At 40.0% G+C, this 24,344-nt stretch overlaps 1 protein-coding gene and 1 pseudogene across 1 annotated transcript; both read left to right on the top strand.

Moving 5' to 3' along the window:
* Window positions 1-262: 262 nt before the first annotated feature.
* LOC142945223 (beta-1,4 N-acetylgalactosaminyltransferase 2-like) lies at window positions 263-20,081 on the top strand. The gene is made up of 9 exons (XM_076086641.1): window positions 263-358; window positions 3,770-3,850; window positions 13,535-13,601; window positions 15,624-15,737; window positions 16,001-16,087; window positions 17,357-17,538; window positions 17,868-18,011; window positions 18,404-18,632; window positions 18,732-20,081. The coding sequence occupies exons 1-9, from the start codon at window positions 263-265 to the stop codon at window positions 18,926-18,928; spliced, it is 1,197 nt and encodes a 398-aa protein (XP_075942756.1). The 3' UTR covers window positions 18,929-20,081.
* LOC142945327 (U6 spliceosomal RNA) lies at window positions 7,321-7,393 on the top strand (annotated as a pseudogene).
* Window positions 20,082-24,344: the final 4,263 nt, after the last annotated feature.

Consider the following 24,344-nt stretch of genomic DNA (forward strand, 5'->3'; position numbering starts at 1 on the left):
CTGCAGCTCTTGCTGATGTTCTCTGTGTCTGGGGAGCATCTTCCTGCATCCAGTGACGTCGCTGGAGGTCGAACTACAGCGTGCTACTTCAGCGTTGGCAGCTGCAAAACATCCTTGTTTTCTCTAAAATGGAATCCCAAATTATGAATGCAGATGTTGACGAGTATTTTTTACAGCCCGATTCGGATATTCAGCCGGAGAGAGGCTACTCAAGACTTATATTGCCCTGTGACGCCAACAGAAATGTAATCATGCTGCTATGATGATTGACCCAGAGAGCGAGCCGCGTGTCCAGCACAAAGGGTTTCCTTTCCGTTGGGACAGAGGTGTGCTGGAGACATTCTTCAGGATCCCGAAGGTCATCTGAAAAATACAACCGAGACCAGCAGGGCGATATTACAAATGAGAGAAACAGAGCAGGGGTGGAAGCCCTGGCATATTTTCACATCCTACTCGGGTAGCCCAAATGTAAACTCATGTGAAAACAATGTAATAAAGGCAATTTGACGCAAATAAGAAATGAAATAGCATTAACATAATTAAAATATATAATTATTTATTTAGATTGATAACTCAATTTAATTTTAAAAAGTCAGTCATGTCGAAAGAAGTATTTTTGATGTGAAAAAAGTCAGAGCGTATGTCAAAAAATTCATATTATAGTATGTAAATAAAAAGATCATATTTAAGTATGTCGAAAAAATATATAAAAAAATCATAGTATAGTCAAGTATGGCTCATGGAGGGCTGAGAGCATACCTCTCCTTGACAGGAGCATCCAAATCTTAGAGGGACAGTGTTTTGGATTTAGCAGCATCTAGCGGCGTGGTTGCATATTGCAGTGATTATCAACTGGTGGGTCGCGGACCCGTTTTCAGTGGGTCTTTGCCTGGGGTACCCCCCCCCCCCCAAATTGTCTGCATAAATTGTCTGCCTTACCCCCTTCTGCCTCCAAACCACTCCACTCCCTCCAACCAGGAGACTGCATTGTGGTAAAGGACTTCAGGAGAAATCACTGGCAAGCTAAGCGTTGGAAAGGACTGTTCTATATTCTCCTCACCACCCACACGGCTGTCAAGATGGCAGAACGAGCGGCCTGGATCCAAGCAAGTCACTAAACTATTGCTACTCAGATTGCACCGACGACAGACTCAACCACCACTACGTCATCCTTCCCTAATACCAACAACCTAGAGTGATGTTGGTCCAGATTGTGGTCCCCATTTCATTTGCATTTTGCATGAATCCTATGTGTCTGCACGTGTGCCTTGCCAAATGGATACTAGTGTACTGTATATACTTATGATTGATCAATGATGTGATCAAAAGGGGGGATTGTGATGGCTAATTTCCACTGTGACTTATCTATCTGTTTTTATTGTCTGACCACTCAGTGTTTTGGCCCTTTTTGTATTAACAAAGTTAATACATGTCAGACATGGTCAGTAGGGGTCCTCTCAGGTTGAGTAATATTAGGTGTGTCTTAATCAGGGGCATGATACTGTCAACTTAGATAGGGGGCTGAATGGGGATGCAATCAGTGGACCAATCAGTGATTAACCATTCAATGGTTGATCAGTGAATGATCACTGTTGTCCAGATGTCCAAGTGACGAGCTCCTCCTATCCCACCATGTGCTCAAGGCCTTTATAAGTCGTACACAACCAACACTCTAGGTTCTTCCTCCTTCAGACCACGCATTGCATTCTGTATGACGATTGAACCTTCAAAGACAAACTTCTTTCCTCAATGTTTCTTAATTTCAGTATCATAGGACTCACTCGGTACTATTGAATAGTTTTTTCCACCACACTGTACAGATAACAGAATCAACGTAAAATCAAAGAAAACAGGCATCTGTTGTGATTAGTGTAACTACTTTTGAAGTTTTCAGAATCTGCAAAATCTGCAATTTCAGCCTCTTATCAACATACCAGATTACTGTGTAAAACTTTCACTTAAGAACTATGCAGGACATTATTTCCATCAAAGTTTTCTTTCTTTTTTTTAGGGGGGGGGGGGGGGGGGGGGGTTATCATACAGTTGCTAGTACACTAGAAAATGATGATTATATGGCTTTATTTTATAATTAAAAAAAACAACTGGAAAAGTCTTGACTGGAATCATGTTTCATTTGCAGAATTAAGGTGAAATAATTAGTTTCCAACAAATGATTGCAGCTTCGTCTGTTGCAACAGAGTAGAAGTAGTATATAATATAACTTTAGAAACTTGAAGGTCAAAATGAGCCAAACGCTATAGAAAACTGGTCATGTATTTATGTTTTTGAGAAACATGGTACATGTATATAAGAAGTGGACCTGGTCATCGCGACGTCACCTATTGGTTTGTGGACTTGTTTTAAAGCCTCGAGTTTGGCAATTTTGCCTTCGCCTTCTTGGATTACAGCCGTTGCCATGTTGTTGTTTTTTCTTGGGAATAAATCAAGTGAGAAGTAGCGTCATTTTCTTATTGATTTACTTACAATCTGATTTATTTTTGCAACCGGAGGAGTCGTCCCCTGCTGGTCAGTAGAGAGAATGCAAGTTAAGACACTTCCGCATTGGCTTCACTCGGCAGAACCGGAGGTTGCCGCATGATAAGTACACATCGTACACAGACTACTGCTTGATATTAGTGTTGCAAATCTCCCTTTTAGTAGCCACCTTGTCTGACATCGTCAGTAACATGAGGAGATGATGATGATAAACCAGCAGGTGATCCACTATCTGTGGCTGTTTCTCAGGCTGAAGGCCATGCTGCTTTATCAATCAGCAAGCTCACTAACATAATATTAGCCATGTTAGATATTGAACAAACAAGTCCTCCGCACTAAATGACAAAATACGTTGTTCATCCACGTCCTTCTTGAACAAATCAAATCTACAAATCAATACTAGTACTAGTACACTAGTAAATCTCTCGTACTTACTGAAGTAAATCAGTTTCATGCAAGCGCCAACCTCCGGTGCTGAGAAATGAAGCCCAATACGATAGTGCCAAAAACTACGGTACTTAAAATGGCCACTTGAGGTTGTCTCCAAAAGCGAGTCAATACCCGACCCAGAAACAAAGTCTATCAATGGAGAAGGTCGGGGTGAAAGGGTGGACCTCAAAACACCAGACTTTCACCCAGGAAAATGCTGTTCATGTCCCGTGAGGAACCAAAAGTCAATGACAACTTATTTGTCATGTAAAATCCGTACTTAAGCAACCCCACTTCTCAAATACAAAACAAAACACATGGATATTAATAGCCTGGTGCCCAAATTGAACTTTTACTTTACTTGTAAGGTTTTGTTTTGCAAACAAATATATTTCATCCCAAGAATTATCTTGAGTAAAGATTTCAGTAACTTTAAATATATAACATTTTCATCATCTCTATTTCACATGTGCATTAGCTTCAACTATTTTACTGTTTATATTCTGTCTCATCAGCTCGTCTGGGGCGACTGTGGCTAAGTGAGGAGCAGGGAGGTCCTTCAATCAGAAGATCGGTGGTTCAATTCCTGGCTCCGGCCCTGCTAGTCACATGTCGATGTGTCCTTGAGCAAGACACTTAACACCAAAAAATTGCTCCTGTAGCTGTGCCTACGGTGTATGTGATAGAATCTGAATTGTAAGTCGCTTTGGATAAAAGCATCTGCTTAATGTCTGTCACCTGTTTTTTGAACGGCACTAACCTGTATGAAAAGTGCTACACCAATACAGTTTGACTAACTTATTGACAACGACAGCATCTACACGTGTGCGTGTGCGTGTGGCAGAGATTGCAGGAGAAACAGGATGTTGGAGCCAAGGTGGTAAAAGAAAAGGGCTGCAGCCAGGAAAAGAGTGGCTTCGTAAAGGTGACAGTCCCCAGAATTGGGGAGGGGGGACTAGTGTGCATCCTTAAATGACGTGGCCGAAGCAGAACTCACTGAAGGCCCAGGGTCTGTTCTCATGCAACCTCAGACTGGCAACCTGGACATGTGCTGATCTGTTAATAGATAGGATAGAATAGGTCTGTTAATAGATAGGCATTTGCTTGTACTCTACATTAATGCAAATAAACCAACGCACATTAAAGACTGTCCAATCTCATTTCTGGTCTACGAGTCCTCCTTACCGGGTTTCCGTTGTCATATGGCATCGCTGATCAATTTAACGAGAAGATATTGTGTGAAGAGTCCTGCACAAAAGAAGAACGTTTAGCAACCATTACAGCCAGCGTGGAGAGGAGGGATGATAGAAGGCAACCAGTAACTCAACCCACGTGTGACATGTGAGTATTGTATTCAGACAGAATCCTCTTGTTCATCAAAATATAAGGTACATCCCAAGTCTCTTGTCATTTCTTCAATCATCTAGCTGCGCTTGAACGTTGTTCTACACCGCCATATTCACGGCCGTCCTAAAGCCCTTATTTCTGCTCTAAGGAAAACCAGAGTGAAGACAGATCACAGATTAAACTCTAGTTTTATATTTGATTCATTTCCTGATTCACCATCTGGTTTAAATATGTTCATTGTAGGTCTGAACAACAAAAAGATCACAAATAACTTTCTTCATGAATTAGAAAGATTTGTCTTTTTAAGACCTGTTATCTTCCTCAATAACTTTTAATATGGATACAATTAAAGTCAGAGAGAGCTGGAGAGACGAAACACTTTTTCAGATTTTCAGAATTTCAACATACAGAAGCAAATAATTAATAAATAAAACAAACGCATTGTCCTGCTAGAAATTGGTCCTGCGCTTATAAACAGGACACAGAACACAAAATAAATACTCAATGCAGTTTGTTTAACAGGTAACAGGCTACATAGAGAAAACAACTACTCTGACATTGATGATAACTGTGTCTTTATTAGTATTAGTACAGTGATGATAACTATGTCTTCATTAGTATAAGTCAGTGGTGGGCCGTGTATTTTATACCTGCGCCTTCAGTGCTGTCCTACTACAGTTGAACTACCTCCTAATAACCTCATTATGACGCCACAGCTACGGCTTATTATATTCTTCGTTTAAAAATGAAGCTCAACACCTACAAATACACTAACTGCAGAGTGCAGGTACATGAATACGCGCATGGCGGGATGCTGCGTCATTAACGGACAATACATATAGTCAAAATCAATCCAGCAAAACATGCATTCCACCACACAGTAAAGAGCACGGGCCATTCAAATATGATTCACATCAGAGGGAACAATATTAGCCATATCATGAAAACATCACGATAGACAAATGAACACAGTAGTAACGCTCCTATCACTCCCTCCAGGAAATACACGACACCATAGTTCTTGTTACTGACGGATTCATTTGTCTGTCAACACCGAGGGGGAAAATGAGTCTACTGAAAACACATGAATCTTCAAAGATGATCACTTAAACACTTTAATTTAAACTTAACTCAACCATGTACCTCGGATAAAACAAAACAAACAAACAAAAATCCTTTTTTATCAGTTGTATCTGTCTTATTGTTCCCTGTTTCTTTCTTGTGTCTTTCTGACATTCATTTCCTATATTCTTTCTTTTTCTTACTTGTGCTTTCTCTCTACATACTATATGCTTTCCAGCCTTCTTTAAACGGTTTACATTTCTTTCTTTCATTCTCTCTTGGACATTTTTCTGCTGCGCCTTTCTCTCTTTGCTCCAAACACGGTTTGAGTTCATCAATTTTTTTGTCGTAGGCTAAAACTGCCTTTTTCAGGGAACCCCAATTTTATCCATTCTTCCAATTGTCTGGCAGTCTGATTATCTTTGTCCCACATGTATTTTATTATTGGAGGTAAGACCTTGGCATCAGGCTGCTTAGGCTCAGACTTAATTTGACTTTTACCCATTTTCTCTAGTTCGTTGTTTATGGTATCTTCAAAACAATCTGGTTCAATCAAGACTTGAAAGGATACACCAAATCACCTCTAAAAACTACAAGTTAACCTGGACTCTACTGTCCAGCCCCCTAATGTGCGAGAATACCGGTTTACCACTTCAAAATGTCTGTTCCATCACAAAATAATTTCTCACCAGGTGGGATTCTTTTTCCAGTTCCAGGATTGGTACGACAATCTCAAACCCCGTCTGACGACAGCCTCTCACCTTCAGGGAGGAATCAACTATTGTTTGCGCGCTTCTGTCGTCTAACGGAGTCGTGATTACTCGTCCGATCCCATCCTCGTCGACATTTGTGGTGGAACATTTTTTTTTTAACCTCCCTGTGAGAAATAACCGAGATGAGAAAACTCTATTGTGTCTTTATTAGTATAAGTACAGTGATGATAACTGTCTTTATTAGTATTGTGATGATTATTGTGTCTTTATTAGTATAAGTACAGTGATGATAACTGTCTTTATTAGTATTGTGATGATTATTGTGTCTTTATTAGTATAAGTATAGTGATGATTACCGTATCTTTTCTAGTATTAGTACAGTGATTATAACTGTGTCTAAAGTTATTAGTAAAGTACAGTGATCATGTGTACAGACACAAACTTCTCAAAAGTCTCTCCAGCTGTTAAAGCCAACTGACAGCTGATCCAGCTGTGATCAGCGGCCGCCGTCATCAGAAACAGACGTCGCTTCATGTGATGCGAGGAATGGGCGTCTCATTTCTCTTAAACCATATTTCCTCGTTTCCTCTGTCCTCGCATGGACAAGATGCAAGTGAGGGAAACGGGGATGCAATTAAGAGACTTGGGATGTACCCACAGAAACATCAACTATCCATGTCTTTATGGGCCACTGGCGGCCTGTTTAAATGTAAATGATTGTAGTATGTAGTTCAACATGTGTGCCTCCTTATTCCACAGAGATAAAACATGTGCTTTTAGTTCACACAGACAAACTTGTACAGTACATGTACAATATATATATATATATGGAGAGTCAGTGGCGGCTGGCCAATAGAGGGCCATGGGGCCTGGCCCCACCTTGAGCCACACACAAAAAAAAAAAATTTATAATAATAAGAAATTATACAAATTGTCAATATTTGTGTTTTTGAACTATGGAATGTACCCAGTAATATGTGTAAAATATGATATCTGCGCAAAATATATGCTTTTCCTGCTCGTCCTCTCCGCCTGTGTGCACGACACGTCTCAGAACGCGCAGCTAGGGGGCCAAATCGTTTTGGCCCAAAAGAGGCGGGTCTATGAAGCAGTTTAGCCAATTGCTGATTAAAGATATAAATGAGTGACATACAAGTTAGCCAATCAGCGCCCTCAAATAGATTCAGCGTGGGACCGAAACGATTTGGCCCAAAGCTGCGCGTTCTCGGCAGGAGAAGTCTCTACAGGCGAGCGCCAGCGCCAGCGCGAGCACTACTCCACAGAGAAGATTAGCATGGCCCCTGCGAAAGGATGACACGCAAATTCGTGAAGCGTTTCCACATAAAAAAAAAAAAAAAGAAGAAACATGAGAACACCAGGACACACATGGAGAACTCTGTCAAGTTACATATTAGGCAAAGTGAACATCTTTTCTTCTACATAGTTGTCCTCAGTCTCATCTGCTTAATAAATCCTATTAAGGACGAGAGCCCCCTTTAAAGGGGGCTAGAGGGGGGCGGGGGGGTGGTGTACATGTGTACAATTCACTTTTGCGAAAGGAATAAAATAATAAAACAATAAATAAAAAGAACCTGTGTAACAAAGAGATTCTGGGCGAAACAACCATGGGAGCCATTTTACACACTGCAAAACACAATTATACATGAACTAAGATCATATCTGGAAGATATCTAGAAGATTTGCCACAAATTTGGCCAAAAATTGACGAACTGTGCTCTTTGGATGATCTCTCATCACGAAGCACGGATCGCACATGGCGGATGAGCACATCTAGCAGGCTCGTGATTCGACCCGGAAACGCACAGCGGCGTCCAAATTACTCTCTTTCAAACCGCTCAAAAGTTATGGGTATACATGCCAACATCAGCCACAGGTCACGAGAAAAATAATTGGGTAAAAAAACTTACGTTTTGACGGTTTTGGCGATGAAAAACGGATTTATTCCAGCGGATTTCGGAGCAGCTCTGTCCTCCATGTTGTGCTGCATGCCTGTGAGTGAGATCAATGCGCTGGCGGAATGAATGACAAAATGGCAGACGATTCTGTGGGGTGGAGCAATCCATGTAGAGAGGGGGGTTTGCCCTGCATTTTGCGATTTTTAGTCAGTAAAGAGAAACGGAGATTCTCAAACACCCCCGCATGGCTCCCGTTGGACTATCCCACATCTAAAATGGTCTCACACTTGTAAATCGGCCGATCACAGGCCTTACCAGGGTCACATAGACACACATTATGAGCCAGTTATTGTTATGAATGACAGATATGACACATCATAACTGCTCAAAATTATTCAAAATGGTATCAAACTGATTTATTAGGATTATTGAACACTCAGTGATAAGAAAAGTGAATATATAGTTAATATTTAGTTATATAGTATATAAAATTAGAATACAGCAATGCAACTGCTGCTTCCAAAAATGAGAATTTTGCATGCCTTTGCTTGGTTTATGCTTTTTTTTTATGCTGGCCTGCTTTACTCAATCAAAGTCAAATCAGTTTAGAGACTGTAAAACCTGTTGTGCTATGACTTTGGCTATGCCATTAACATTTTTAGGCCTTATTTCAAGTAATATTTTAGACACAAGTGCTTTTTTTCAGGCGAAACTGCAACTTTTTCAATTTGAGCTGTGCCATATGTGAAAATATGTTATTAACCAGTAACATATACACAATATTTACACATATCAGCACATCTTCCAAGTGTTACCTGTATTATACAATCAAAAAATTATTAAAATAGACCTTGTAGTTGCAGAAATACACTCTCTTTAGTATGGGTATGCAATTTTCGACCAGAGGCCTAAAAATAGGGCCAGTGTTAAAGAGGTTTTAACTTGGTCATGGAGGCATCAACATTTAATTGAGTTGGTAAATTAACAGTGAAAACTCATCATAGCTTAATTTAACATCAGTATTCATAATTACACTTCATGTTTACTTCTCCTGATCTTTACCTCCTACAACAAGGTCCATAGGGGCATCTCAATAAATACACGTTATATTATATTATATAAGTGTTATTTACTGCTTTTTTTCATGTTGGAATAAATGTTAAATATTTAACTGCAAAGTAGTAATGCGTGTTTGATACTTAATTTTTTTTTGCATTAAATCATTCTGGGATGTTTGCTGAAATTGATTGGATGGCCCTACCTAGAAAATTTTCCACCAGCCGCCACTGTGGAGAGTATATGTGTGTATATATAAATACACCTATAAACACACATATATGTGTACCTCTCTGTATGTATTTGGTTATTTCTTTGGATTATTACTGTCATCATGAATGCAGGAAGGATGTTGTTTATCTCAATCACTCCATGAGTTACAAAAGCTTAGAAATCAGCTTTAATTTGGTTTATGTAACACTGTAAGGGGAATAATGACCACATACACTACAGGGAAAAAAACAAGAGACAGCGAGATACTCCTTGTGGCACTGGCACCTCAGTGGCTAGTCAGTGGCAAGCGTCAGTCAGGCGTCAGTCAGGTGTCAGCACTGTGGCACCTCAGTGGCTAGTCAGTGGCAAGCTTCAGTCAGGCGTCAGTCAGGTGCCACAACTGTGGCAAGCGAGCGCCACTCGTTCGCAGCCGTCAAGAAGTTGGCGAGCTGAGCAGGCGGAGCCACATTTCCTGAGAGCACCCATTGGGACCATGCTCTAAAATGAACGGGAAGTAGGCCATTTTGATTTTTGTGTGAATTTTCCCATGATTTCTTGTTGCTACACTTAAACGAACTCCTCCTAGGGACTTTGTCAGAACCTCTTCAAATTTGGTCAGTATAATCTAAAGACCTTTGCTATTAAAAGTTACTCAAAGCTTTACGTTTGATGGAATGGTGTAGCCATGGCGTGGCGGCCATTTTACGTGATTCGCCGTTACACAGCAACCTGATATAACTCCACAAAACGCAGCCCCAGCACTACGTTTGACCTACATCTACGAAATTTGGTAGGAACATGCTCTAAAACTAACAAGAAGTTAGCCATTTAGATTTTTGTGTGAATTTCCCTTTGATTTCTAGTCGCTATACTTTAATAAACTCCTCCTAGGGACTTTGTCAGATCCACTTCAAATTTGGTCAGTACAATCTAAAGATCTTTGCAACTAAAAGTTACTCAAAGCTTTATGTTTGATGGAATGGCGTAGCCGTGGCGGCCTTGTACGTGATTCGCTATTAAACAACAAGCTGATGTAACTCCACATGGACTTGCTCAAATCTGTCCCAAACTTGCCATACTTGATAACAGTCATGGCCTGAGGATGTCTACAAGCCAATTTTCACTCAAAGTCATAGCGCCACCTTCTGGCAACAGGAAGACAGCGTTATGTGACAAACGGAATCCGATTTACATGACATTTACATGATGTGGTCTATACTTGATGTAGAGCAACATAATGCATGTTTGCGCGTGTTCTCTAGCGCCACATAGTGGATACAGGAACTGGTGGAATATTTGCACTACATAATTTCCAGCGTCACAGTCCACGCATTAAAAATACGTCTAACTTGTGGGCATGCCTTCCGATGGTCGCTGATATGTATGGCCACGTCTGCCGGCGTCCCGCCAGTACCCCCGAGACGCAGGAAAGTGCGAGGGCACGTACATCGATGCTTGCAGCTTTAATTCAGTGTGGCTTTGTGGCACAAGGCAGTAAAACTGCCTGTGCCAAAGCACACTGTATATTATCCATCGGGCTTAATCATACTACTACTACTAATAATAATAATAACTAGAAAATTCCTAAAGAACTTTTGACAGTGTGGCTTCTACTGCCCGAAGAAATCGCAATATATACACACGCCAATGTTACCGGTAGTGTCATTCAGGTTCAATTGAGCTAGAGCTACTCTCTTTTCTGCATTTTAGATTCATACTCTTGGATTGAATCTTGTATTTGTGGGGCTTTTATTTTGAAAGGGTGGGACTGGGTGGGTGAGAGAGGGGGAGAGGAGACAGAATCATAATGTTTGACACTAAAATGAGAGGCTTCATCACAAGCATTCCAGTTAAAATTCATTCTGTGGGGCTTTTAATTTGAAATGGGGGGAGGGGGGGTGAGAGGGGAAAAGTCCTCTAAAAATATCTAAGACCTGAATGACTGTATGATACAGAGAGACACAGAGAGGGAGAGAGAGTAAAATGCAGAAAAGAGAGTAGCTCTAGCTCAATTGAACCTGAATGACACTACCGGTAACAGTGGCGTGTGTATATATTGCGATTTCTTCGGGCAGTAGAAGCCACACTGTCAAAATTTCTTTTGGAATTTTCTAGTTGTTTGTTGTTTTCCTTTGAAAACATAATAAAGAGTGCAGTTTAGTTTTTGTTTTGTAGGAGACAGGGTTGGTCCAGTGTTTGGGTTTGCAGCCAATGACTTTTGTTGCTGTAGTGATAATTCTGTCAATTATTTATATTGTGTGCTTTGTTTTCTTTCCCTAGAGGAGGTCTATTTCAGGTTAATGTGTGTGAGAAGGAAGTTGAAGGAGTCTGTTATCGTAATTGGTTGTGGATGATGTTGATCGTCACTGGTGGGGAAGGAAACTGCCTGCTCATAAAAGGCTCTCCTCTCTTGCCCTCCTTTATTGGAAAGTAGGTCGGTCAACATCGTTGTAAAAATTACTCATCTATGTTGCATGAAAAGGGACGAGTGGAACCCGGGTGAGAGCAAATGGTGAGCACTATGTCTTCCATGCAGTATTTGTGCTAAAAAGAAAAATACTTATAGCTGTTCCTGGCATTCTGTTTGTTTTATAATGGATGGATTACACATTAAGTTTGTTTTCTTAGTTACTGGTCATGAACATCCAGCATTTAAAGTGGCAACATTTTGCAATTAGTTCAGGCTTTGTCCAGTGCTTTAAACAATCCTTTCAAATTTCTGACAGTTAGCATGCACATTAGATGAGCGATTTGTTTGCCACCTCTTTTCAGTAAGTTTCTTTTGATGATGTACACAATCCTTTGTGCAATTTACTCCCCCCTGGCATTTTATTCAGTGCAAATAGAAGTTTGAGGAGCTTGTGACCGACTAGTGATGGTATGTTCCTGGCTGGCTAGTACATTAGCGGTTAGGTTGCCCGCTATCACAGTTTAACAACTATACCCGTGATTAGTTGCTGTATCAAGCATCTATAACCAAATATTTGGCAAAAAATCTGGTATTTTTTATGTGCCATTTTCTGGTCTGACAAAACCCTTCAGCAAAACCTCACTGTAAGGGCAGTGGTGTAGCTGCCCACCCTATTCTTAAAGCTTTAGTTGGCTGCACACATTGAGCCCATTGCAGGGACCCTTCTGCTCTTTCCTGCACCGCCGGCAGGGATGCCCTTGCTTTCTCCGATTGTCTGTCTGATTTTGATTTTGTGGCTGTGGTGTGGGGACCTATCCTAACCTCGGGACTGGGGCATGCACTTCTAACGCTGTAGACGTAAAATGATTATGAAGCCCCTGTATTTGCAACATACCATATCGGCAGCAAGACAGTAATGCAAATATTACACACGCATATTGTAAATGTCAATGCTAGTGTGCTCAGTGCCAACTGGAAAGGTGATGGTTCCGTTAGCGGTTAGCCAAAAGCACCTTCCAAAACAACAAAAGTGAGCCACAAGCGGCCGAAGGGTACGCAGCAGTGTGTGTACTGGTAGTCCCGTTAGCAGTTAGCCAAACACATCGCAAACTGTTATCCCCTCACTGTGGGTGCAGAATAGTGGATGGGGGGGGTCGGAGATTACTCCTGGCAAAGGGCCGATTAAGAGTAGTGAGAGAGGGTTCAGCTGGCAGTCAATGGTGGTACAAAACGGACAATAATAAGTTGTTTTGAGAAAGTTTGAGTTAACGTAGCCATTCGAGGTCTTTAAGCATACAGCCATAACTGGGCACCCAAAAGATAATGCAGTTTGCTGTAGCAGAATGCAAGATTAGCAGTGGACAGACACATAGGTGCACACTTACTGACTCACAGATGCCCGCACACATATCTCATAATCCTCCTGGTGGAGATAATAATATGAATAACAATATTAGAGTATGCAGGCATTTTGTTGACCAATATACAAATTATGCGCCAAACAGGTCTGTATTATTACTCTTAACAATCTGTTTCCAAATTCTTTACAGCAGAGTCATAGCAGCATTATGTGTAGCTATTTTCCAAATAATCAAATTTCAGCTCTTTAAACTGAATACCAGTGAAAATCTCTCCTACACACAAAATGTGTGCAAGCAAGTTCTATCTGTGTTAGTGGCGCTAGCGCTTGTTTGGTGGCCATAGGTCACATGTATTTATATAAATTCAGCTTGATATACCAAGTAAACTGCCGTACAAACTGCCAGTAAACGCATTGTGCTGAGGGAACCTGTGATGTTATCCAGATGCAGATTAAAAATGATTGAGCGTTTTCTCTATTGTATATGTGTACTTTCCGTTCTCTGTGGTTTATTCAGGTGTGTCTACTCTAGGTGTCCTTGAATGTGTCTAAAGGGGTCCTGACCACAGAGATTACTGCTGACGGAGTGAAGGTCCAAGGTGAGATTCCAATGTCAGAACTAACTATATATAGTTTGTGATATGTGCCATACCTTTAGTTGCAATACCCGCATTGCAGTCAACTACCAGCATATAAAAATAATAAACAACAAATGATCTGCCTCATTGGTTAGTACAGTGGTTCTCAAACTGTGGGGCGCGCCCCTCTAGTGGGGCGCGGCGGTATTGCAGGTTGGGCGCAGGGGGAAATGCAGAATTTTTTTATTTCAAGAACTTTATTCATACCTGCAAACTTGTCGCTTTTCGGCGAAATTTGCCGTTTTGAATCAAAATATATCATCCACGCGAATCGTGTAGATCCGTAGAGGGTTTTTTTTGGGGGGGGGGGGGGTCAACATTTCTCAGCCAGCGTTTCTCAGATTGGAGTGAGACGAGGAGAAAAGGTGATGTCGTGATCTTCACAATAAAACATCTCTGATGTGACGTGTCGAGTCTTGGCCAATCAGCGTAAAGATGTCTACACCGTCTTTCCCTCCGTTACAGTTTAAGTTACGTTATGTCCCGTTACCGTTCAGACTTGCTGGGTTAAGTTAACGTCCAATACATGCGGAACTTCGTGGACTGTTAACGTCCGTCATTATCACGATTTAGGAGGAAAAAACGTAACGTGATGAAACATGCAGCCCCCCCGTGTTCCGGTTCAGTTCACGCGGTCACTCGTTAACGTTAAACCAGAACACCGGCGGATCTGGTTGCAGGTTGTTTGTTTTAACTCAAAGTAGAATGAAAGGCCCAGATGCTGATGAGATGATGAGGTCAAAGAGCTTCAGGGAGAGGAGGCTGGTTGTGTAGCGCAGCTTGATGCAGGGCTGAGATGTGAGTGGAGCTGGGCCTGGATAAAGGTGGAGCTGGGCCTGGATAAAGGTGGAGCTGGGCCTGGATAAAGGTGGAGGTCTAAACAGACGTGAGTACAGCTTCCTGCTGTCACAGTGTTTTAAATACATTGATAAGGCAGGGTATGCTAAATGCAGCCTCTGCTCCAAGGAGATAAAGTACTCACATGTCCTCATCACACTGTTCACACTGTTCACTGTGATGACCACAGCCAGTGTACCAACAGTCCCACGTGCTGTTAAATCGCAGCTATTTTACTTTTAGAATGCTACATTTTAAAGCTCATATTTAAAATAAAATGCTCCAGATACTTGTGACACGTATCTGGAGCATTTTGTTTTGTTTTGCACAGGTTGCACGTTATTGTTGTTTTGAAAAGATATGCAGTGTAAAACTCAGTAAAACTCCTTATTGCCAAATATTTGAACTAGTTTTCTTTAGTTTTTCACAGGTTGCAGTTTATTGTTATTATCTTAGAAAGATATTCAGTGCAAAACAGGTGAATTGCAGCCACAAGAAGCTATTTTTTGTGGGCGGTGGGGCATGAACATTTTTCTTCCTCCAAAGTGGGGCGTGACAGAAAAAGTTTGAGATCCACTGGGTTCGTAGATCAACTTAACCGTTTCCAAATAATCGGCCAAATGAACGTGGCTGGTAAGCTTTCACAGCTGAACTGCATGGTTCTAATACAGAGGAGAACTTTGTACAGAAACAGTTGATATACTTTTAGACAAAGAGTTGTGGATGAATAGAATCGCATCCACCCTTGATGGTTTTAGTGCCTTATTAAGTTACATTTCATAATGATGCAACCTGAGCATTCCCTGGATTTCTCTTAGAAACGAGGTAATTTCACTTGTTTTCAAAAGAAATAAAAACTAGTGGTTGTTTCTTTTTAAAGACATCAAAACAAGACGTGTTTTCTCTTATTTCGAAAATAAATAAAAACTAGACGTTGTTTTACTTGTTTCTGTGCAATTGTCTCTTTTCAGGGCACTTCGTTAGTTGTCACTAACTGCGAAAGTTCCCTGTGTAAACACCTGATATTCTTCATGGCTTAATTTAATGTCGTCTCAAACATTTCAAACCAACATCAAATAGAGTTGGTTGGACGTTCATGATTAAACAGCTGTTGTTTGACTATTGTGACATTCTTTTAACTGTCAGGTCATGGTGAGAGCAGACTGATTATGGAGTCTAGCAGCCTGGTGACCCTCAACTACCTGCTGGCTACAGTGTCCTACACCAGCACTGTCTACCATATACACACCGGAGACCTCGGTATGCGTCAGGGAAATTGGAGCGGAGCTACAAAATCAGAAATGAAATGCTCAAAATGATGTGCATAAGTCCTAATACAGCAAATGTAATGGGAAAAGAACAAGTGCAGTTTTCAATGTTTTGTACAGCTATCTGTGTGCATGAATGTGTGTTTAATGTAAAGTTACTGTGGAAAATGTTTGTGCATTTTGTTTGTTCTTAGATTCACCGGCAGCTTAGTTTGAGTCCACTTTGTTTTCTACAGTAAACTTTTCTGTTCTTAGCATCCTTCCAGTTTGACAACCATGAAGCCGTGTTTCCCATTACCATCAAACAGCCTCTCCTTCCAGTCCTGTACGACATGGGAACAGGTAGGTGTGCACTCGTCATGGTGGTCTGGGGTTTAAATTCAAGTTAGTGGGAGAAGGAGGGAGGAATAAATGTATCTGAAGAAGAATGGACAGCAATATGGAATATGGAAATTTCAATGAAAGAGTAGCAGCTCGCAGACATGGAGAGAAACCCTTCTGTTGCTGGAGAGGATATGGAAACCAAAATGCAAACTATTACCATATTTTTTGGGATTGCCCTGTTATCAAAGACTATTGGAGCGGGATACACACGGCCCTACAGAACATGTTTAATGGTGAAATAGCCCTAGAAAGTAAGACCATGTATCTCAGATATTTACCTGAAAATGTGTCAAAAAGAGACAAATATTTAATAAATGTACTTCTGGTGGCCGATAAAAAGACTCTTAACAGGAAATAGTTGTCACAAGAGTCCAATCTGAATACATGGATGGACATTACAATGGACAAGATAACAGCATCTGTCAACTACAAATTGTAAAAAACGGGATATATGTAACACCCCATAGACCTGACTTTAAGTTCATAAATCGATGACTGTACCATAGAGAATAGATCACTCCCTAGTGATATAGTTTTTCTTTTTGTTCTTTGTATTTTTCTTAATGTGTATACCTCAAATGGGCATCATCTGAAGATCTGTATATACCGTATACATTGTCTAAAAGACATCTGTAAATGTCTGATTGATGCCAACTATCAATGAAACGTAAATAAAAAGAATAAAGTTAGTATTCAATTATTTATGGCAGGAAAGTGCTGTTTCTCTACTCTGTGCTAGAACCGCATGATCATCAAACTGTATGATTTTCTTTTTAAAGCGTAAAAGCTGCCCTCTAGTATATTTACTACTATTCAGTTTTCAAACTTAACCTACAAAAGATGCCGGAAGATGAAACTAACTGTCTTGCTTTTGGGTAAACTGCTGTGGACCAGTTTGTATTAAGTACTTGCATGTGTGCTATTATCAGTAACAGCTTGCATCATTTCCTGTAACGATGCAAGTTACTTATTCGTGATACAAACACTTTTGAATGAACTACTCAATTAACTTTATTTATAAAGCACATTTCTAGTTCAAACTGCTTGAAAGTAAGGAAACGGGCACTGTGACAAGTAAATTGTCCTGTTTCTAAACCCAAATAAAAGTCGCCTCAATTACGCTGAAAACCTGCTACAATAAATCGCCAACAGGTTCATGGTCAACTGTGCTGACGATTCATTGAGTTTTACCGTTTTCTCTTTTCTTTAACGTCTCTTCTCTGTCAGATATCAGCTCTCAAGTCACCGTCGTCACCAAGACGTTCCTGCGCTACACACAACTCAAGGTGTTGCTGAGTAGCATCCGGCGTTTCTATAGCAACATAGAAGTCGTCATCGCAGATGACAGCTTTGAACCGGAGAACATTACTGGAGAACACATCAGACAGTACATCATGCCTCCAGCACAGGTACACACAAACACACACACACACATATTGTTGGTCATCACTTTTTAAAATTTATTGTTGGTCATCACTTTTTTCTCAAATTTTCGTGAGGTTACACCGAGGAAGGTGATCTAAGCATCAATAAAACACCTGATTTATTTGCACATGATCTTCTGATGTATTCAACTATTGGTTTAAACTTTTGGCAGAATGACCTTTTATGTTTTTTCATTTTGACAATGCAACTATTAATTTATTGAAAGGTTATTTGATGTTGTTTGTCAATGCTCTGTATTGCATTGAACTTGTCACCTGAAATGAACATTAAAATAACATGTTTTCTCCCTCAGGGCTGGTTTGCCGGCAGGAATCTGGGTGTCTCTCAGGTAACCACCAAGTACCTCCTGTGGGTGGACGATGACTTTGTGTTTACGGAGGAGACGAAGATAGAGAAGCTGGTGGAGGTGATGGAGGCGGTCCCCGAACTGGATGTGGTGAGAATAAAAAGGGCTCGTGTCTGAGGGGTCAGTTGTGTTGATTATTTCAAGTGAAATAGACAGAAAGAAAGAAAGTATAGTTATATCTGTCAGGTGTTCTCCAGATTTCTGCTCCTCACTACATTTATTTCTGAATACACTCTACATTGATTTTTGTGTGGATTTGGTAAGTTTGAGTTCATTTTCGTCTGGAAAAAGGTTTTCTATCTGAGGTTCACATCAGGGCAGAGAGTCCAGTATGTAAAAGACATACTGTCCTTCTCAAACATCACTGTTTATCCTCCTCTGCACCTGTCTTCTTGTTGTTTTTGTCAACTAGAGCCGATCCCAGTATGTAATGTGGTTGCCAGTTTTATAACCAGTTTTCCCGGTCTCTCTGTTCTCGTCAGCTGGGCGCGTCAGTACAAGGGAACCGGTTTTATTTCTCTCTCATATATGAGGAAGGAGAGGAAATGGAGGGCGGCTGCCTCTACAGAAAGTCTGGGGGGAAGTTCCATCCACTTCCTGGTTACCCACAATGCTTTATGGCCAGTGGGGTGGTCAACTTCTTCCTGGCTCGAACCCATGCCGTACAGAGGGTGGGATTTGACCCTAAGCTCCAGAGGGTAGCGCACTCGGGTAGGTCTAGAGTTTGGAGTCCAAGGGGCAGTAAGTCCACACTCTTTTAGTTTTCGTTGGCGTCTTTCTAAAAGTGTGAATGTCCGTCTCTGACTCCAGAGTTCTTTATGGATGGCCTGGGCTCCTTGATGGTTGCCTCGTGTGACCACGTGTCCATCAGCCATCAGCCCAAAACGGGCCACAGCAAGGACGAGGCTCTCTACAAAAAGTTCAGACACCCTGCAGGGGGTGACGCAAAGCTCAAACTGCAGCTTCACTTCTTCAAAAACCACCTAAAGTGTATCAAGTATGGATAGATGACCACTTGAGGACATTGAGTGACTATTTCCCTGCACTTCTTCAAATGAATGTATTTTATATTTCTCTTTCTCCTTTTTATTGTTGGATAAAGTGAGAGGGGATCCTTTCCTTTTTTTTACGTGTGCGCGCGTGTGTGTGTGTGTGTATCAATTAATTATTGTGTGTATCAATTAATTATTGTGTGTATCAATTAATTATTGTGTGTGCCTTAATCAATTATTGTGTTTTGTGAAACCATAGATCCATGTTTTTGATGCTTGACTTAATAAATTGTTAATACTTATAGATCGTCTTCTGTTCATCGAATGTAATTCCAATCAAACGATCTGCGCAGGGTCCTTCTGAAGGTGTAGTCTTTTGGAGTCGGATTATACGGTGGGCTTTTAGCCCGAGGGTAAATCACTAGTATATAGGTGGCACCATCGCGCGTGCATGTAAGTGCACCAGATTGCATGTGAAGTGTGCATTTTATGACTTTTATTTTTATTTTTTTATTTTATTTTATTTTTCGAATTTGCATAATGATCTGAAAACTGCTTTATTGCGTATATAGCGAATGTATAAAGTTGTTTTATTATTGTGTGTAGGAGTGCGTAGAGAGAGGTGTTGTGTGACTGAAACTTATTTACTCCTGCTGTAGCAGGCTGGTGTCTCCCCAAGACTGTGAGCAGGGAGCAGGGAGGGGAGGGGTCTGAAAGGTGCACTTGTTTTGCGTGCGTGCGTGTGTGTGTGGTGAATAACTGAACCGCTTTGAGCATACATGAGGGTGCGTGTGTCCGTAGAGGGGCGTATAGGAGGGCATAGAGGAGTGTGTGTGAGACTGAAACGTATTTAGGTCTACTCATACTGTAGATCAGGGGTACTTAAAACACTTAAGTACCTAAATACTTAATAAGATTCTTTTTTCAGTTGTAGTTCACTAAAAACTGATTCGTCATCAGCCTTTCCAAAATACTTACCTGACCGATATGCACAAGCACTGTGAATCAATTTTTCAATATACTAGTGTGCTCAGTCTACACTTATGGGAATGCAGTTTGTTTCTGGATTCACATTACAGTAAAAAGGTCCACACTTGTATTGTATGGAATGACAGAGGTCCACCGTCGGCTGGTAAATAATGATACAAGTTCCCTCTTAGACAGCATGGAGTAACATTAAAACTCCATGTATGGAAAAGAAATAAGCTAAATTAAAAGCACTTGTGAAAAAAATAATCTAAACTAAATAATTCTATATTATTTTTCAAACATGATTTGTTATGTTTTTGAAAAAAAAAAAAATAATAATAATTATATATATATAAATAACCAGGGTTAAATTAAGAATATTTGTGATGATAACTACTCTATAATGTGCTGGTAATTAAATATGTCAGTATAATCTTTAAATAGCAGTATCAACTATTACAATTTAATCTAAGTTTACATACTTATTTTAGCCCAAACAAACTTCTCATTAGACATTTTTTTCTTTTTTTGATGTGAAACACCTTGTTTAATTACTATTTCTTGAGTAGCTTGTAGTGTTGTGTCTCAGGCACTCTGAGATTGATAAAACACCCATGAGAAGTTGACTACTCTGAACCACAGGACACCAACCCCACTCTGTAGACAATGAAGGACTGACACAGATTTTCACACTTTTCTGGCACAGATTCGCACTCCTCACCCGCACCAAACCACTCATTTCTCAGAGACGGCATTCCCCACCTTTCAACCTCAAAAGTTAGGAACTGTGTAGCACACGTGTGCAGGTCGCTCCACTTCTTCAGTGTTGAGGATTTTTTCATGTCCCCATCATGAATTGAAGCCATTAAAACATTTGCAACTCTTCCTAAAAAGAGGGGTAGCTATGTAATAAAGTCACATTGTGTATGGCTTTATTACACAGGCCATGCACGAGGTCGTTGTATGAAATGTACACAGAGAGATGAACAAAATATAAATTCCCCTTTAGGGGTTACGTCAACTCAGATTGTTGGTACAACTATATTGTAAAAATACTGATTGTTTCATATACATTCACAAAGTCACTCAAGTTATCATGCTTTATCACTTACTGTATAAATGATCATTTGAAATCAACTTGTCATAGGTCAAGACAGTGTATCATGTGTAATATATTCTTAGATAATTAGATAAACCATCTTTAAAAGGCTGAAATGAACTGCACATTTGGGTCTCAATAGCACTTAATCACAGTGTAGCTGGTCAGGATTGTGTATACATGTTGGGCTCCTCACAGAAGGTTCACAGGAGTGTTGGTGCCTTTTGGAAGTGTTGGCCACTTTGACATTTTGGAGGATGAAAACCAACCGTGAGACTTTTCTACTTTTACTCTTACTTGAGAGGTAAGTTCCATATTGTAGTTTTTTTTTTACAATTCAATTTGTTGGTAACACTACTTTGTAAATACTGATCGCTGCATATCCTAACCTAAGTGATTAGGCTGTTCCACACACATCATTTATATACAATCATTTTTAATCAATTTAATTATAGGTCTTGAATGTGTCTCAGGTGTAATATATTCTTAAATGTTTCACAGAAAAATGGGACCCAGAAGAGTTTTTTCCTGAGAAAGAAGCCTTGTACTTCATTGCTTCTGAGGAAAGATAAAGTCATGTTTCAGAAAGAATTCATCAGTGAGGAGAAAGCTATGTTATAAGATTAGAATATATGATTATCTGTTCAATTCTGTATGTATATTGGTACAACACTTCGTTCAAGAAACTCAGTTCAGTTGCCAGTGAATTATAAGGCAGGAAATGTTTCTTCGTTACAGTATCTGCATTCTATTATAACTAACTATAATTGGGGATATATGATTATAATACAACTATAATTAAAACTATATTATAACTGTTACATGTTGCCATGAAAGGTGCAGCCCAAAAATGGGTTAAAGACATAGTTTGACAGTGTGGCACCCATTAGCTTTCTTGTCAGGGGTTAGACATGAAAACCAATGCCACTCTCATATTTGTAGACTAAAAACAAAACCAGCAGGCTGATGAAGTAAAACAAAACCAAAAAGCATGATGTCTCTGGTGGCCTAGGTGTTTTATAACAGTGGACAGAGCCAGGTTAGCGGTCTCCACATGCTTCCACTCTTTATGTTCAGCTAAGCTTAGGCTGTTGTTGTGTATAGAGATTGACCTAATCATGTAACTCTCAGCAAGAAAGTTTTACATGATGAATACTGCCATAATACATTGTGTACAGAGTTATGATGTTTAATTCTATAGATTTAGATACAGTAATTGTTTTCAAAGGAAGCCTTTTGCTTAATCCAAACCCTTAAAGTAACAATGCATATCGGCATCAAGTGTTATAATTGCTGAGCTTATTAGTGTTGGTTGTTCATGGTATGTGGTGACAGTTGCAACATTTATTAAACTTGTATCACAATGAATATAATATAATTAATGAAGTAATTCCCTTTCATAATATATTAAACATGGGGTAATGGCCACCGAAACCATTGAGCAGGGAGAATTCTTGCCCGAGTGTTGGAATACACATCACTGGTCTCTCATGCAGATGCAGCATTTTTTGTATTTCTACTCCTTTCGGGGACAGACATTCTGGTAAGTACAATTGCATGAGTGCTCTAACTATATATACTTCAACTTCGTTTAATAATGTTTCTAAGATGTAATAAAAATCATTTCACTATGCAGTGTTGATGGCAGTAAGAACACTGCGAGACTTGGAAGATTCATCAATGATGATCACCTCAAGCCAAACAGCACAATTAAAATAATAAGTAATGCAGTGAAGTTACCCTGTCTTTGTTTTGTTTTTTATCATCTGTTTTAATCATACTGTGTATACATATACTCCTAAACATAATATTATTTGACATAAACACAGAATGACTCCCTGTTAAACTGACTGTAATTCTGATTTTCGTGCTTATGTGACCAACAGATACTGGATGAACAGAAGAGCCCACACCTGTGTGCATTTCCAATCACACAAATAAACCCCCGGAGAAGAAATTGTATATGACTACGGAGAACCTAACTGTCAAGGGAGACATGTATTTATATTTTCACATTTTGTTACATGCCACTCAGGGAATCCATCATTTAACTAAGTGGTGAGGACTTCTTTCACCCTTATTAATAGTGTAAATATGCTTTGCAAACTGGCATAAATTACTTTGAAGCATATGGTTGAAACCTTAAATGCAAAGTGACCCTTATATGGTACAGCGTAAGAAATGAGTGAATGCTGAAGAAAAGGGGCTTGAATGAAAATCCAACTCTAAGGGCTAATGGAAGAGACTGGAAAGCAATAAAATACTTTTGTGCAAAGCCAAAAACAGGGGGAGCCTGAGGAAGGGGATGACTGGAGGGTGTCTATGGGGAGCCTGAAACTGCTGATCAATTGTTGTAATGTAAATAACTGATGTTCCCAACTGCTCTTATAATAGAATTACAGTCAGTTTAACAGGGAGTCATTCTGTGTTAGACACAACACTACAAGCTACTCAAGAAATAGTAATTAAACAAGGTGTTTCACATCAAAAAAAGAAAAAAAACGTCTAATGAGAAGTTTGTTTGGGGCTAAAGTAAGTATGTCAACTTAGATTAAATTGTAATAGTTGATACTGCTATTTAAAGATTATACTGACATATTTAATTACCAGCACATTATAGAGTAGTTATCATCACAAATATTCTTAATTTAACCCTGGTTGTTTTAGTATTTTCTTCCATTCTTTTAGATTCTAAAATACATGTTGCTCTCCTGCCTTCTGGGTAGCCCTTTAAATTAATACCGTGCCAAAAATAAAACTTAAGATATCCACTAAAGTTGAATATGTTGTTACTACATTGCTACACAAACAGTATAAATAAAAACATCGTGTTTCAAGAGACTGGTGTCTTCACTAAGTGTCCTGTTAATAGTCACAGTCACACACACACACACACACACACACACACACACTCTCTCTAAGGGAGACACCCAGTGCCTCTACACAGCATGGGTCCCCCACTGGAGGACCTAGACGCTGTTGCATCCGGACCCAGGACCTAAAACCGATAGATAATTCGGGGTTATACATATTAAGGTGAGAGTTTGGACTTTAACCGGCGCGTGTTATTCAGCCGTTACGGCCCTTGTTCAGCGGTGCATGAAACACATCAGGTGATGTAGCACAGCCAGTCAAATTATGAGTATTCTGACATGTTTCCTGAATCGAGCGAGGTTTACACACACCGTGACACACGGGGGAGAGACGAGGAAATAGAAAGAAGAGCAGGAATATTGCGCTAATCTAAGAAGTTATCTCACATGCCGTTCTCCAAAAAGAGAAACGTGTTCAGAGAGAATAGAATTTATAAGCAGGAATGAACAGACTCTTATATGTTAATTCTTCCCACAGGCCGTTAAAACC

This window comes from Anarhichas minor, unplaced genomic scaffold (assembly GCF_050575085.1).
Source record: "Anarhichas minor isolate MPS153535 unplaced genomic scaffold, ASM5057508v1 ptg000007l, whole genome shotgun sequence".
Classification (NCBI taxonomy): domain Eukaryota; kingdom Metazoa; phylum Chordata; class Actinopteri; order Perciformes; family Anarhichadidae; genus Anarhichas; species Anarhichas minor.